Genomic DNA, 12160 nt, shown 5'->3' on the forward strand with positions numbered 1-12160 from the left:
ACTGTGATTTCTGAAAGGTCCCCTACCTCGATTCGAGGATGTTCTAAACGAATTTAGTAAACATACATCAATGCGTGATATTGAGCCTTAGACCGCAACCGCGTAAAGATCCTCTTCAACACGAGAAGAGGATTTTATAACTTAGGTGAGTGCTGTGTTTAAAACCAATGGCTTATGAGTATCGCACAAAGTGGACCGACATTGATTGTGAAGCACTGAACATAATAGTGATACATTGAAAAAATTCCTAAGTAAATCAATTCTTCAGAACACTAACCATTTGTTCTCGCAACATGTAATTTACATGTGAAACATCCTGAAATAAGTGATGTGTTTCACAATGGTCGGCACAGTACTCTACACTACCAATGTAAGTTTAAGCTGTGGTATAAAACTAAGTTATAAATAGTAGAAAGTGAGGACGCTAAGTGCGAGGAGCAAAACTTGTCGTTTGCACCATAAAACTCCGTTCAAATTCTTCGAGTTTCTGGTCATAACATTCAGAAGACATGTCTTCATGCACACCTACGTCATGTTCCAGAGCCCGGTTTGAGGAGACAAGTGATGGGTTCTGTTCTGAAAGGTCTAGTTCCTCAGCAAGTAATCGTAAGACATCGTCACAACGCGCATGAATCACCTGCACTTCCAGGATTATCTTGTGTAAATGTCCTATCCCCTTGTTTGCAGAAAAATCATCAAAGGCGCTCAAAAGTTTTACGTACAAACTGGTAGAAAGGAAAAGACTTGTTGGCACTGAACGGCAGAACCATAGGAACTCATGCCAAAGGATGCCAAAGGAGTAGTGCTTTGAGAGTAGCACTGGTCATTCTTTTCTGTAGAGTGTACCCCATCATAGCAAGATTGTTGATCACTGATTGATATAATATAAAACCACGGTTGGAACTTTTAGTTTAATTTCATGCTCACAAAACGGGAAAGAGCACAGTTTTTAAGATTGTAGATTCCGATTAAAACTTCACCCCGCTTGTGAGCAAGAGAAGTGTCATGCTCTTATCAGTTCACAAGGAAAGAGTAGAGGTTGTCACATACCAGAGAAGCTCGTCCATCAAACGGCGTATGCTGTAAATTAACAATAACAAGTTTTCCGCCGTTCTTGCCCACTTGTGCAGGCATGTCACAAGCAGGTCCTACTTTCAAACTGGACCCCAGAACAAGCGCAAGATCAGCCTTGTATGTATGGTCCCAAGCTGAGTTCACTTCCTGAAATGCATATCACAATTACAGTTACAATGATAGCCGGGCATGAAAGTTTGTTGCATAAAAGATACATAAAGAACGAAACAAACTTCTGATTTGACGTAAGCCCAGAGGAAACAGGCTTGAAGTATACTTTCGCCGGCAAGCTTTCTCCAAAGAGAACCACCGAGCTCTCTAGCTCTCCTGCGCAGCCGTCGGCTTCACATAAACGCCCGGTTCTATGATCGATATTGCGCACTTGCCTCTTGTTGGACCTCTGTGGCTTATCATCACCCTGTGTCGAGCCTTGCCTCAAGTCCTTACGAGCTGTTGAAGGATTTTTGGTGGGAGTTGTCAACCCTTTCCACACTGCATGTGATCTAAAGTAACGGGCATCACAAAGTGGACAGGTTTCCAAAGAGTAATTCCCATGAAGCTCACTTTGCTTTTCTGATGGTACACCACTTCGGAGATGCAAACTGTCAATATTTTGTGTAACAATATAATGGAAGTGGCCTCTCTCTATGAAACTTCTCAAAACATAGTGGGTCAACGTTGGATTTAGCTGCACAGAGTAAGTGAAAATGAAGGTGTCAGACTCAATTGATGCTACGGAAAATATAAAACAAAGATGCCGCTTGGGATTTTCGTTTCTTTGCGAGAGCACAATTATAGTTGAAGGATATCCGGCTCTCACACCACAAATCTGCAATCACTTTGAGAACAGGTCACACCTTGGTGAAGTCTGGTTCGGCAACTACTTTACCCTTGGCTTGAAGGGTCCAGACACCGGATGGGCCACGAAAATCCGGAATACCTGCTGCTGTAGAAATGCCTGCTCCTGTGTACACCTGCAATGGGCCGTTTAGCACTACTGACACAAACCCTAATATCAAAAGTCAATCAGTGTGCCCCGAGGACAAGACGTAATTGTCCATACGAGAACATACTGAGAAATGGCTGCTTCGGATACAATCAACATTGGTCTCTCCTCAATTCCAACTCATGCCGCATCTTTACGTGATCACCTCCGGAGAGAGACCACAACTTGATAACAAGAATTTTTACATAATCATAAAAATTCAGAAAAATTCGAAGCATCAAGTACTTATCAGAATACAACAAACTAACCCTAAAATGATGCGTTTACTCACTCACTAATCCCTCCTCCTCTCGCTGCAATTATATCCAAAACACAGAATGTACTACATTAAACAATAATTCAATAAATCAACAAATTAAAAGAAAATCACATTCATGATCCAGATGATGATGTTCAATTCACAAGGAGACAATGAGAGAACACCCAAAAAGCATACCACGGCATACTTGGACTCTCGCACGAGCTGAGCAAGGTGCTTCACTTTGGCTCGCAGCACAGGACCTTCCTCTTCGTCCTCCATCTCTCTACCCACGCCTCGCCTATTGCTCCTTCTCCTCGCCCCATTCTCGGTCTGGCTCATCCCACCTGCTCGGTCCAATCACCTTGCGCTTCTCTACCCCTCTCTGTCAATGCTACCCAACACTTCGCCAACCTCCCGCAAGGAATTTCCGCACCTTGACATCCACATTCCTGAGCTCCTCCTGCAGCCTCCAATCCATCCAGAGCCAAACCCACTCTGCCCTGCCGTGCCACAAGCGCCCAATGCAAGACGTAATCGAAGCACACGGCGGAATCAAAGAGGAACCCACATGCTGAATCGATAAGCTGAAGTCGAAATAATCAAATGCAGCCCTGGACAACGCTAGAACTGGGTGGATTCAGTCAAAGGGAGACGCTGCGGCGTTGAAGTTCACGCTGAAAACACGCCAATACCTCGCACTTTTCGTGCAGAATTTCCATTACCTTTTCATGGATGCCTTCATGTCGCCGCAGCTCATCCTTGAACAATAAAACCTTGTGGCCGTCGAAAAGGACTCTTGTGCTTTTTTGCAATCCATGAGTCCTCATTTGTGATCGTGTTGTTTGAATCCATTGTTTCCACATTGGAACACCAATGCTTTGATTTGTAGTGTCTCTTTTCAACGTTTGTGGCTTGGTGGTGTTTGAACTAGAGGTTATTCTTATCACTCTAAACCAAGGATTTTTGTAGATGTGATGTGTTGATGGGGTAGAGTATGACAATATGTAATGATGTGGTGATTGGCAAGTATAAATGCGTTCAAAACAATTGCAAAAGGTAGTTAGATTTTGGGGCTTTTGCATGTTGGAAGTTGAGGTGGAGAGAATTTTATGCCTACAATACCAACCTGTGAAAAAATTTCAAAATATGAAAAATTAAAAGTAAGAAACTTTGATGACAAAAATAAAATTGATGGATAATTCAATTATTAAGAATTCATCAGAAATGAAGTTTCAGAAGTGTGATCTTAACCCGTAACAATTTTACATTACTAAAACAAAGTGGATTTTTTTTTTTTTTTTTTTTTTTTTTTGTTTAACAAATAAAATTAATAGGTATTTGTCTTACTAGTAATAGATTCGCCTTAACTTTGAAATAGCTATTCTTTACATCTGGAATTTTTTTATAAGCACTCAAATTTATAAAAATTTCAAACTATGTGACTTACATCCATGACATAAAAAACAGATTTAAGCATATAAAATAACCTATCCTACAATGAAAGTTTTTTCAATATTTTCATTCAATATACAAAAAATTTGATAACTATTATAGTATCATTATTAAAACCTTATACTTATCAATTAATATTTCATATAAAATATATGAAAGTTAACAAAGATTGATAAAAATTTCAAAAATTATGTTGTAAGTATAAATATAAATACATTCATATAAAATAGAATCAAAAACACTTAACAAAAATTAAAAAATTAATAAATCAGCTTTTATATATTATCATTAAACATCTATGAATTTCATTTTAATTGCTTTAAAAAAATTAATATAATGTTACTGAAAACTAATACATTTTATTTTAAAATAAAAGGTAATTTTTATAACATATTTCAGTAATATGAACTAATGTTTTTGTAAAAGTTATAACAATCATTAAAATTAAAAATTAAAATTAAACTAGCTCTTAAAAATTAAATACCAAATTTATTTTAAAAAATTTTAATTTTCTGCTACATTTTATACTTTAGTAAAAAAAAATACAAAAAAATTCCTGTCAACTTTATTATTAAAATTATTTTTAGATTATTTCTAATTTATTATTTTATTTCTGACATAGAAATATAATTTTCAAAGTTTTATCTTATTAAATGACATCTATCATAATTTTAAGAATTTTACAATTTTTTTATATATCAAACACATAGAATTATCAAAAAAATTATATAATACAAAATTGTGATGGACAATATATTAGACATAATAAGCATGCATAAGTTTTACCAATTTTGCTAACAATAGTGATGTGGTTTAGGTAGATATTTATAAATTTGTAATTTGTTTATACTATTATATTTTTATAATGTATATATATATATATCAAATATAAATAAATAATATAAATAATTATTAAATAATTTATTTTATAAATTTAAAAAAAAAATATACAAAAACTATTCTAAAGAATGTTTTGAATATTTTGTTGTTGGAACTCACTTACAAGGTTATAATTTAATTCATCTTATAGTTTTGCACTATTAATTTCATGAAATTCATATACCATTTATTCTAGATTAAAAATTATACTTATAAAAGCCTTTAACAATTTTTAACTTTATCAAAAAAAAATGTTAAAAAATAAAGTAGTAGAGCATAATTTAAAGAGACATAATTTATATTTTAAATGGGCATGTAAGATTTTATTAAAAGATTAGTACATTATTTGTATTTTTATTTATATTTATTTGTAAAATAGATTAATTAACGATCTAAGATAACATTTTTAAAATTAAAAAAAAATTATACATATATTGTACAATTTATATTTTAAAAATGATAATATAATATTATTTTCTTTAAAGACACTAAGACAACAAGTATAATCTTATAGTCATGTGTTGGACTTAAAACATTAAATATACATATATATATATATATATATATATATATATATATATATATATATATATATATATATATATAAAGAGCTAAATTTAAAATATCTAATAAATTATTTTTTAAAGATTTTTATTAGAAAATATTATTAATCATATAAGATAATAGTGACTAAAAATATTAAAATATTATGACTCTTTAATAAAAATTGGACCTATATCAATACATAAGTATTTTTTATTTTTAATTAAAATATTTTAAAATTTTAGATTTTTATGCAACTAATAATTTTTATTATTATTTTAAGTTATATTAAATAAGATAATATTTTAAAATATATCAATATATTCTAAAATAAGATAAAATAATTTCTAATATAAAGTAATTTTATATTTAAATATTAAGTTTTTTATTTTTTATTTTTTCTTTGTTATTTTTTCACTTCTATAAATTAATAAAAAAATATTCAAAAAAACATACAATGCTACAACTAATTTTTTAATCTTGTTATTAATAACTTTAATAGCTTTGTATCACAAATATACATAATTACATTCAAAAGAAGTATTATGTAGAAACTCAATTTAAGAAGATTTTTTAATATCTTGTATAAAAGATTCTTAGAATCTTTATAACCATGGATTTGACTTCATATATATTTTTAGGTGATTGATAGGTTGAAAACTTGACCAATAAGTTAGCCACATATTGCACATGTTAATGAATTTTAATACAAGTTGGTCATGTAGCAAACATATAAGAAACTTGTCTTATAAGTAAGAGACATATTAGAAGTCCTATAAAATGTTGCCATGTAATTGCTACTTAGATAGTATATATGGAAGTAAAAGTAAAACCTTCTTCATCTTTATCAATGCCTTTATTGTGTTTAGTCTTGTTTTAAGAGTCTTTAACTTTTTTGTCTATAGCCATAGCTATTCTAGTATCAAGGACATGAATCTTGAAGAATTAAAAGATCAAGACATTCTTGTGGTATTCGAAAAGACTAGATAATTATTCAAAGATGATATGATATTAAACTAAAATGGCTATTGTTAAAGAGAAGAAAACTAAAAAATCTTAAAAATAAGACTAAAGACTAGAAAGGCATTGATAAGAATGAAGAAGATTTTATTCTTGCCTCCATATATACTCTCTGATTAGTTGCTACGTGGCAATATTCTATAGGACCTTCAACATTTGTTGACTTTGTTAGATACATGTTTTAACTTGCAAGGCAAGTTATCTATATGTATGCCACATAATTGGCTTGTTCCACAAGCTATCAACATGTAAGACACATGGTTAATTTATTGACCAAGTTTCTAACCTATCAATCAATTAAAAACATGTATAAAGTCAAAATTATATCTTTGAAGCTTTTAGGGAGCTTCTCTAAAAGATATAATAAAATTAATCTATTTTACTTACTTCTATGTAATTATATGGATAAATATTAGAATAAATATGTGTGTTTGTGAAATCTCAATAAATACTATAATATTGTTGAATGATTATCTATTCCTAACTACTGACATAAGCGTGTATTAATCCTTTAATTCTTTGTGTTTCATATCCTTAGCTTTTAAATAAGACTATTATTTCACTATTCTAATATTATTTTAAAAGTGAGTGAATTATGCTACTTTTTTATTATGTTTTAAAGAGATAGAAAAAAAAAAACCATAGATGTTACACTTGATAAAAGTAAGAATAGATTTACAAGTATTATAGAACTTTACAAGCTTGTCAATGTTTATAGATTCAAAATCTCACATATTTCTAATATCAACCATAGAAGTATTATTCCTATGCTTATAAAATAAATCAATAATGAATTTTAATATCTATATCAAAAAAAAATTGTAATTGAGAAGAGCAAGTAGGTCAACCTCACAATTGAATTTAAGAAATCTTGCTACTACAAGTATGAAGGATGTAAGAATCAATATCCTCTAAATTTTAATTTCAAACAAGTTCAAAATTTTGAAGGTTTCTATAACAAGTCAAGACCTATTTAAAGTTGCATCTTTTCAATACCTTGATGGATTTATTTAAGTTAGATTCATAAGCACACTTTTATTTTAATATATTTTCTTTTAGTTTGTACCTTTGATTAGAAAAGATTCATAACTCTTTTATGATTTAAATTTATCCTTAGAGATATTCATCATTATTGTGTAGTAACATGAATATATAATAAAAAATAAAAGTATAGATATTACTATAGAAGTGCCTAATAAAAAGATGCAGTAAAAAAATAAAGATAAATGATAGAAAGATAATAAAAGATTTAGTTTTAAATCTACATTTTATAGAAGGAAGTTCTATCTACTTTGTAAAAGTATAAATAAGCCAAATCAAAGTAAATATTATAAGAAATTAATATAAACATATTTGAGATAGAATTAAAAATAGATTAAAGTAGAATTTACCTCAAATTATTAAAAATTGATATTAAAAAAAGACCACTTGTCAATTAGAGTCAAAATCAAATTTTAGGCATAAAATTGTGCCTATATGGAAATTCTAGGATTTTTTATAAATTAGTAGGTAGGATTTGAGAGCAAACTTGACAAGAGATTTTTAGACATTAGTTTCATATCATTTGAATCAATACTGAGATTTTAAGGAATTTTGAAAATTAATAATGTTCTTGGTAAAATATGGATTTAAAAAATAAAAATATATTTACAAAATTAAAAGTTTCTTGACTCTTGTAATATATATACAAGTCAAATTTTAGCAGTGTATTGGAGTCATAGTTATTAATATGTATAATTTTTTTGAAGTCAATCAAATGGTTAGATGTAAGTTTCTGACGGTTTTTGTAGGTTGAAGTCTCAAAAATTGAAGTTTAAGGATTAGTGAGTATTTCTAAGATCTTTAGCAATCTGTCAATTGAATTGAAGTAAAATATTTTTGTATGGATATTAGACTTGATTTCCAAAATTTGAATGAAATTTAAAAGCAATTGAATAGTTCAAGAAGGAGATATTAGCAATAGAAGTTTAGTATTTAGATTGGAGTAAAAAGTTATCCAACACATAATTGGATTATCTTGTATTTCTTTCAATTGGTAAGTGTAATTGATTTCATCTTTTTTTTACTTGTTTCTAAATAAGGTATTAAAAAGTTTGTAAATTTTGAGTTGATATCAATGGTTCAATCATAAATTGTTGAGATTTCAATCTGCTATAAGATTCATTAAGAGTTATTTAAGATTTAGAGTTTGATTAGGATTTGCTTAGGTTTGGTTTAGGACTTGTTAAGAATTTAGGATTTATTAGGATTTCATGAAGGTTTGACCTAGGACTTGGTTAAGGTTCAATTAGGATTTTAATTAGGATTTGACCTAGGATTTGATTAAGATTCATTAAGATTTCAATTAAAATCAAATTAGGATTTAATTAGGATTTATTTTAAATTTTTATTTTTAATATTTTTTTAGGATTCTTTATTATTATTTTTAAATTTTTTATTTCTAATATTTTTTAAGATTATTATTATTTCTTTAAAGATTTATTTTTATAATTCTTTAAGATTAATTTAAGACTTCTTTGTATTTATTTTATAACTTCTTTGAAATTTATATTACATTGCTCAAAATTTGATTAGAATTATTAAGGTTTACTTAAAGTTTATTTGAGATTCTATTAGACTTGGTAGGATTATTATTGCATAACTTATCTTCCATAACTTGTTGCCTGATATATTTTCAAGCAAGAATATATGTAATACAACATAAGAGTTGAATTCGACATGAAAGCTTAGGGTGGAAGGTAGTGGAGATTTTATTTTATTTTTTATTTTATTTTATTTTTTAAAGTGATAATGAGAGCAAGAGTTTTGAAGGAGCTCTGAGAAGATCTTCTATATTAAAGAAAGAGTAATAAAATAGAAATAAGGAAGTACGTATATTAAAAAGAAACTGGAATGGCTTATTGCCAAAAGACAAGAAAACTTAAGAATCTTGAAACTAGACTAGAAGCAAGAAAGGAGTTGACAAGAGTGAAGAGGGCTTCACTCTTGTCTCTATATATACTATCTAACTAAGGGTTATGTGGCAATATTTTATAAGACCTCCAATATGTCTTGACTTTGTAGGACACATGCTTTGAATCACAAGGCAAGTTTTTTTACGTAGTTAGCTTGGTCTTCGAGCTAACAACATGTGTGGTACATGGCCAACTTGTTGACGACGTTTCTAATCCAAAAAGTCAATTAAAGACACCTATAAAGTTAAAGTAATATCTATGAAGCTTCTAAAAAGCTTTCATAGAAGATATTATAAAATTAATTTGTTTTTACTTACTTCTACTTACTTCTACTTATTTATACAAGTAATTATTGGCTTACATGCATATGTCTGTGACATTACTCCCTTTTTTAGAGATGAGTTCCACGAAGAGCAATCATCATATGTTGAAGAAATCTATGATGTGACAAATTGTATTTGCCACATACTCAGATCCTTGTTCTCTTCGAAAATGGTTGATAGGGCCTCTCAATCATTGATAGTATTCCATACTAGGGCGAGAAGACCACCCATTTATCTGATGGTTGTTAAAGCCTTCATAACTTCCTTTGAATAAAACATTTGGAACACTGTCAGGAGTTGTTCCTACTTCTAGTAATCACCAAACATTAGGAGTCTCTTCTAAGGTCGTTGTAGAATAGATATTAATTCATTTTTGAAAGATATTGATAAAATATATTAATAGTCTATATAATAAGAAATTTAGGAAGACGAATGAGTGATTTAGTTCTTAAAAGCAGTTAATTACAGAATTATGGTTAGAATCTGAAAAATTAGGGAAAAGTGTATAAGAGTTGTAAAAGTTAATTAAGGTGCCATCGCTGTGATAGTTGTGAGCCGGGGTAAGCTTAGTGCTATCTCTTTTCTTTTATTTGTTATTTTCTTTGAATAAGAGGATTGAGAGTTTCTGAATATTGTGAAGTGAATTATGAAATGGAAATGTGATTGGTATTATTTGAGAAGAAGAAAGATTGAAAGCTGAAATCTGATTGTAGTTCACTAGAGAGAATGAGTCTGTGTTTGTGTGAAACACCATAATGTGAATGGCAGTTCTGTGTGAAGAATTCCAGTGATTGAAATGAGCACAATTGTGTGTTGAAAGTTGTGAGGGCACAGTATTACAGTTGGAGATTATGAGGGTGAATATATTGGTGGAAATAACAGTTATTGGTATGACTGAATTGCTGTAAGGAAGAGACCGATAAGGTGAAGGAGGAGATTATAGTTACTTTGTGTGTTCAGATATTGAAAATAGAGACAATACATTCACGAGGTAATTGATTGTGTGACCCTAACATGAACGCTTAAGCAACTAGTCATTCCCCATGTTCAAATCTCCCTATACGAGTTTATTTTCATTAGATTAATTTGGAATAAGTAAAACGAGCAATCACATTTTGGCGCCACTGCCGAGGAGTGATAATAGCTTTGAGTGTTAGGAATTAATTACCAAACATGTGAGAAAATTGGTAATAGAAGATAATTTCAATAGTGTTTGAAGCAAGATTATTGTTAATAAGAATAAGAGCATTGCATCGAGGAAAATAAATCAGTTGAGAGAAAGATAGAGAAGAGTGCAAGGAAGGAACTTATATAGAGAGGAGCAAGAACGTAATCTTAAAAGGAAGCATCGACAGAATTGGATTAAATCATGGTTGCAAGCTTATCAACTCATCCGAACTTGACAGACTATTAATTCTGCAACCGTATGTACTGTTAGAAAAACTACCAAGAACACTCACAAGAAATTTTGTTAACATTCTAGTGGAAATCTTGAGGCCATTAACTAAAAGAAAAGGAGGCGTAGAAGAATTTGGTACTCCATTGGATATTTTTCCAGTAAGGGGTACCGTTGAAACGAGCAATAGTGGATCTTCAGATTGGCACAAATTAGTCGCTAATAAAGATAACTATATTGTATTTCAATATTTGACGTTTTCACCTGCAATTCAACCAACAAAACTATTTGCAGAAAATAACAGTAAATCGAGGAGCACTAAGAGCTCGAAAATTAGAATAAGGGAAAGCAGAGATTATTTTAAAATGGAGTTTAGCAAAACAAGAAATTCAATGGCGTCAGGAGGACCAGCCATTCCGATTGCAGTACAAATGGGTGCAGTAGGCGATCGTATGACTAGTGTTGTGCCACTACCTACTTTTTGGGGATTTTTGGATGGAGATCTTGATCAACATTTGTCTCAGTTTCTTACAGCATGTGTAGCTAATAATAGCAGAACTAAAGATATTTGGTTGTAATGGCTGCCAGTGACCTTAAAAGATACGACATTTGAATGATACAACTGCCAATCAATGGGTCAATTTTTGAAATGGGAAGCATTGAAGAATACATTTTTATCTCATTTTTGGCTAATTGGTTTTGAGGACCGCCTTCGAGAGAGGTTAATGAATAGCAAAATGATCCTAGAGGAGGCAGTGGAATCGTACTATGGCCGAGTGGCTGATATACTCAGTAAGTAGCCAAATCACCAAATGTCGGAGGCATTTATCTTATCCATATTAATCAATGGTTTGCACCCACCAGAGCTAAAGATGTTTATAAAGGAAGTTCAAACCGTTACGATGGCTGCATCCCTTAATAGAATCAAGGTTTAGGAGGAATGCCATTTTGATCAATTTTTAACTGCGAGAGCCACGATGATTCCAGTTCAAGGTAGATATCAAAATCTAACTTGGAACGAATCAGTGGATAGTTATCCACAGATGTTAGAAACAAGGGCCAATTCCAATACCAATATTCAGGGGCCAGTTAATGGCACCCCATTACAAGCTATACCACCGAACGTGACAACAGCGTATGCTCCATATTTTCTATATCAACAACAAGCATTAACTATGGCAGAGATACCAATAATATCAGCCCTAAAAGATTCCAATGAAACCTTGTTATTGAATTTGATGAAGAAAATAGAAGAAATGGCCGTCAATATGG

General features: G+C 30.8%; 2 protein-coding genes across 4 annotated transcripts; both read right to left on the reverse strand.

Moving 5' to 3' along the window:
* Positions 1–201: 201 nt before the first annotated feature.
* On the reverse strand, positions 202–2984 carry LOC112279451 (NAD-dependent protein deacetylase SRT1). Of its 3 annotated transcripts, none has more exons than XM_024513900.3 (5): positions 2517–2984; positions 1932–2048; positions 1352–1762; positions 1051–1221; positions 202–637 (listed from the first exon to the last, which is right to left on the reverse strand). In XM_024513900.3, the coding sequence occupies exons 1-5, from the start codon at positions 2658–2660 to the stop codon at positions 425–427; spliced, it is 1056 nt and encodes a 351-aa protein (XP_024369668.1). In that variant the 5' UTR covers positions 2661–2984; the 3' UTR covers positions 202–424. The 3 variants fall into 3 exon arrangements, with proteins under 3 accessions (XP_024369668.1, XP_024369669.1, XP_024369670.1); XM_024513901.3 differs by having other exon boundaries at positions 1964–2038; positions 2517–2812; XM_024513902.3 differs by having other exon boundaries at positions 1964–2048; positions 2517–2656.
* LOC149989534 (uncharacterized) lies at positions 2713–3226 on the reverse strand. The gene is made up of 2 exons (XM_090249030.1): positions 3044–3226; positions 2713–2932 (listed from the first exon to the last, which is right to left on the reverse strand). The coding sequence occupies exons 1-2, from the start codon at positions 3136–3138 to the stop codon at positions 2713–2715; spliced, it is 315 nt and encodes a 104-aa protein (XP_090105156.1). The 5' UTR covers positions 3139–3226.
* Positions 3227–12160: the final 8934 nt, after the last annotated feature.

This window comes from Physcomitrium patens, chromosome 3 (genome assembly GCF_059467195.1).
Source record: "Physcomitrium patens ecotype Gransden chromosome 3, ASM5946719v1, whole genome shotgun sequence".
NCBI classification, from domain to species: domain Eukaryota; kingdom Viridiplantae; phylum Streptophyta; class Bryopsida; order Funariales; family Funariaceae; genus Physcomitrium; species Physcomitrium patens.

What these genes read in the sequence shown, in the direction of transcription:
- LOC149989534 (XM_090249030.1), bottom strand. Translation starts at nt 3,138, where the DNA reads ATGGATTGCAAAAAAGCACAAGAGTCCTTTTCGACGGCCACAAGGTTT. An exon ending in ATGAAGGCATCCATGAAAAG is followed by an intron (nt 2,933 to 3,043) that starts GTAATGGAAATT and finishes AGCGTTGTCCAG; the next exon opens with GGCTGCATTTGATTATTTCG.
- LOC112279451 (XM_024513900.3), bottom strand. Translation starts at nt 2,660, where the DNA reads ATGAGCCAGACCGAGAATGGGGCGAGGAGAAGGAGCAATAGGCGAGGC. An exon ending in GAGAGTCCAAGTATGCCGTG is followed by an intron (nt 2,049 to 2,516) that starts GTATGCTTTTTG and finishes GGCCCATTGCAG; the next exon opens with GTGTACACAGGAGCAGGCAT. An exon ending in TTGATGGACGAGCTTCTCTG is followed by an intron (nt 638 to 1,050) that starts GTATGTGACAAC and finishes CTGGAAGTGCAG; the next exon opens with GTGATTCATGCGCGTTGTGA.